This window comes from Penaeus monodon, chromosome 34, assembly GCF_015228065.2.
Source record: "Penaeus monodon isolate SGIC_2016 chromosome 34, NSTDA_Pmon_1, whole genome shotgun sequence".
Taxonomy (NCBI): domain Eukaryota; kingdom Metazoa; phylum Arthropoda; class Malacostraca; order Decapoda; family Penaeidae; genus Penaeus; species Penaeus monodon.
In genome coordinates this window covers 11,832,601-11,836,056 of record NC_051419.1, presented here as the reverse complement: position 1 = coordinate 11,836,056, position 3,456 = coordinate 11,832,601, and the positions used below count along the sequence as shown (strand labels likewise).

Here is a 3,456-nt window from a genome sequence, read left to right as displayed (position 1 = left end):
ACCTATTGCATCAAACATTTCATAAATATTTAGTATAGTTATGTTTAATGAATACTCAAACTCTGTATGCACACAAAAAAGTTATTTTTGGGACCTACAGATCAAAACCTATATTTTGATAATGGTAGCTTGTTTTTTGTCCTCGCCTGAATATGCTTGAAAATAAAGCACAAGTTCACTAAGAAGTTAAAGATAGTTGTCATTCTTCTTGCATTGGTTGAGTTCAATTTAGCCACATTTATACAGGTGAGCTTCACCAGCTTATATCAGACATCCATCTAGACTGGTTCAGCTTCTTTAGCTCCTTGCAGCTTACACTGCCTCTTTCAGATATTTGAGTTGTCTCATTAGATCATAATAACTCAATTTTTAACAGAGGCTAGTATGCCTATATGTGCTTCAGCCTCTAAAACACTCAATATTTTTTTCATCTGTCTAACATTTGTTGGTGATCCGTATTTCAGAAAGATTAGTGCAACAAATGGTATCTGGTGCATTATAATACACAGCAGCTCTGAGTCTCAGATCATATGGAGGATCAACCAAGCGCCTTTTGAGCCCACCCAAAATAATTAAAATGATTCATACCTTGTGGTTGCACTGGGGATGGTTCTTGGTGCAAGCCATCACCTCCTCCTGCAGCTACTGACCTATGCCTAAAGGTCTTATGACAGATTTGACCATTTTTGTTAAGCTGGGGTTAGATTAGCCATATCTGACTATGGAACCAGGTTCATTAGGGCTTATCACCTTCTTGGTCAGACACAGGTGCAGTATCTTATGGACCAGGCCACAAGAGTTCTTAACCCAGATCCTGTTATTTTTTGCAGGCATAATGCCATTAGAACTATTTTGAAGCCACTGTCAGTGTGAAGAGTATAATTGTAATTTAACCAGAATGGGAGGCTGGACCCCAGAAGTGGCTTAGAGACCAGCACTGAATCTATAGAATAGAATACAGGCTTTAATGCCTTCTCAGCTATGGCTGGCAACCCGATTTGCTTTAAGGAGGTGAGCTATATGTTATTGTATATACTATCCCTTTAAGAACTTCATATTTTACATATAAAAAATAAATATCCACTCTGTACCAGGGTTACTACATACAAGGCAACCAATGACTAGGCTTCATCATTGTATTTTTACCCAAGTTATACTCCTAACTACTACACCAATTTTATTAACAATGAATCATTATAAAGTACTATCCTTCTGGAACTGTGTGGTATCAAGTTAGATTCATTATGTCTCTGCTGAGAAGCAATAGTGTTTATTTATGTGTAGTTACTGTCCTGACTGGGTATAATTGCTGTATTCTCTCCCAACTTATACTCACAACTCTATGCTACTTATCCATATCTTACATATAAGCCATCATTATAGAAGTATTGTCCATCTGATATTGAGATGATTATGTCATGTGTCCTGGCAAAGAAAAAGCAACTTGTTGGATGTAGGATAATACTTGCTTCACTCAATGACACTCTGTGCATTGCCAGGAAAATTTCCCAGTTCAATGAAACTGACACAGAGGTGTTAAAAATGACTGAAGGGCAACTTAAAATTTGATTAAAAAGACTTCGAAAGGGACTGAGAGAAAAGAAATAATTTTGTGTAATGTAATTTATTTCAGTAAAACATGCTCATCCTGGGAAAATGAGTGTGTTCATAAAAAAATATCTGAAAACATATTTTAGCATATATGGTTCTAACAACTGCTCTTTAAAAACTATTATTCCATTACTGTACTGTACACCAAGATGATCTGCATTAATTTAGAAACTTTATAACTATTGCATACCTTCTTAAGAAATTTGGAATATCACTTTCATGATATTTCGTTATTCTATGATAAAATTTATGGCATGCAGCAAAGAGGAATCTGTTGCAAACATTAGAATATGCAAAAGAAGGATCCTGCAATATTCTTATATACACAAATCTGTTGTTAATACAAAACCTTGGTTATATGAATTATAAAATTTTCATAGTGCATTGACAAAAGAAAGAAAAAAACTGTTATGATTTCATTTCTTACCTTCAATTTAAAGACAATGTTGCATGGAGGGAAGAGGGAGGAGAGTCTGACTGTAGTGTATATTGGGTGCTTTGACAAATACAAATAATAAGGGAGTAATAATGGATCTTTGGGCAATATATTATATATCTTGTAGTTGACTAAACAAATAGGAAACAAAGGTGTGTTCTGCAAACAGAAGAAAGGTTTGCAGAAATAGAAATATGAAATATAAAGTCACTTACCAACAATTATCAAACAAGGGATAGTGTCAATAAAGAAAAAAATCACTCAAATTTACAGCAATACATATACTTTCGAGAAGTTTAACAAAAGAGTGTAACAGCCTCTTTGGCATTTTGTGGCAAGCTGCCAAAGAAAATATCACAATATTCATAATCATAAAACACTGAGTCAACAGGTTTTCTGACTGAAAGTAACAAGACTTGTATAAAGCTATACCTTAAGTTATAGCTTAGCATACCATACCATGATTTGTGCACAATACTAACCAACAAGCATTTACTGTTGGTTAGTACAAGAAATACTGTTGAGACTGCTTTGTCTCTTAAGCATTAACACATCAATCCCAGGGTCCATCTAGGAACTTGGAAGAAATGCTACTATATTTGCTGTGCACCAGAAAGACCATTTCAGTATGGGTGGGACAAAAATAGCAGGCTTCCTTCTGTTATAAAGAATGTCCAGTTAAATATCTGGTGTGTCCATCCTTCCTCTTAGATATTCCAAATAGTATTATGTATTTTTAAATGTAGTATATCTTACTATTACACTGTTATGTAAGTTCTTAATAAAATTACCATATTCAAACAGTTTGGACCTATTTCAAGAACAAAATGAGTACTCAAGAAGTGCTAATTAGGCACATATTCTAGGAACACCTTTGGAAAATTACCAACAACATGCCCTCAAAATACTTAAGGACACCAGAATATTAAAATTCAAACTTTCTAATTCAGTAAATGTAAAAGAATACACATTCATCTCAAGAAAACAAAAGAAAACATTTAACAAATGCAAAATATAGGTGACATGCTGCCTAACTTTTAACCACAGCTAAAATTTTATTAAAAACCACACTTTTATCCTTTTCACTACATTAATGCACATTCCCTGAATAATCAACAAGAAAAAAAAAACATTATCATGAACATACATCTTCCTTTCCTTCTTTACACCTTCTTGGAAGAGATTACTTCTATCCTATTGCGAAGAATGGAGTACCAATCTTCTCCCTTCTTCATCCACGTAAATTTTGTTGGAAGGTCTTCAAGGTGGCCGATACCCTCTGTAACAGGCTGTGCCCCTGCTTTCTCTACTGCCTCTGGGAACTTGGCTGGTGAAGCTGTTGCAATATAGCCACATGGATTCTCTTCCTTGCTGCTCAAATAAGATTGAGATATGGTAGTGTCACTTTA

At 34.7% G+C, this 3,456-nt stretch overlaps 1 protein-coding gene across 3 annotated transcripts in view; it reads right to left on the bottom strand.

The window, feature by feature from the left end:
• Nucleotides 1–1,608: 1,608 nt before the first annotated feature.
• The window catches only part of LOC119594583 (threonine synthase-like 2), a gene marked incomplete in the record, with an annotated part of 25,547 nt that continues 23,699 nt past the window's right edge, over nt 1,609–3,456 (bottom strand). For all 3 annotated transcript variants that reach the window (XM_037943621.1, XM_037943623.1, XM_037943622.1), the window contains 1 exon segment: nt 1,609–3,418. In XM_037943621.1, the coding sequence (XP_037799549.1) occupies nt 3,211–3,418 (208 nt within the window).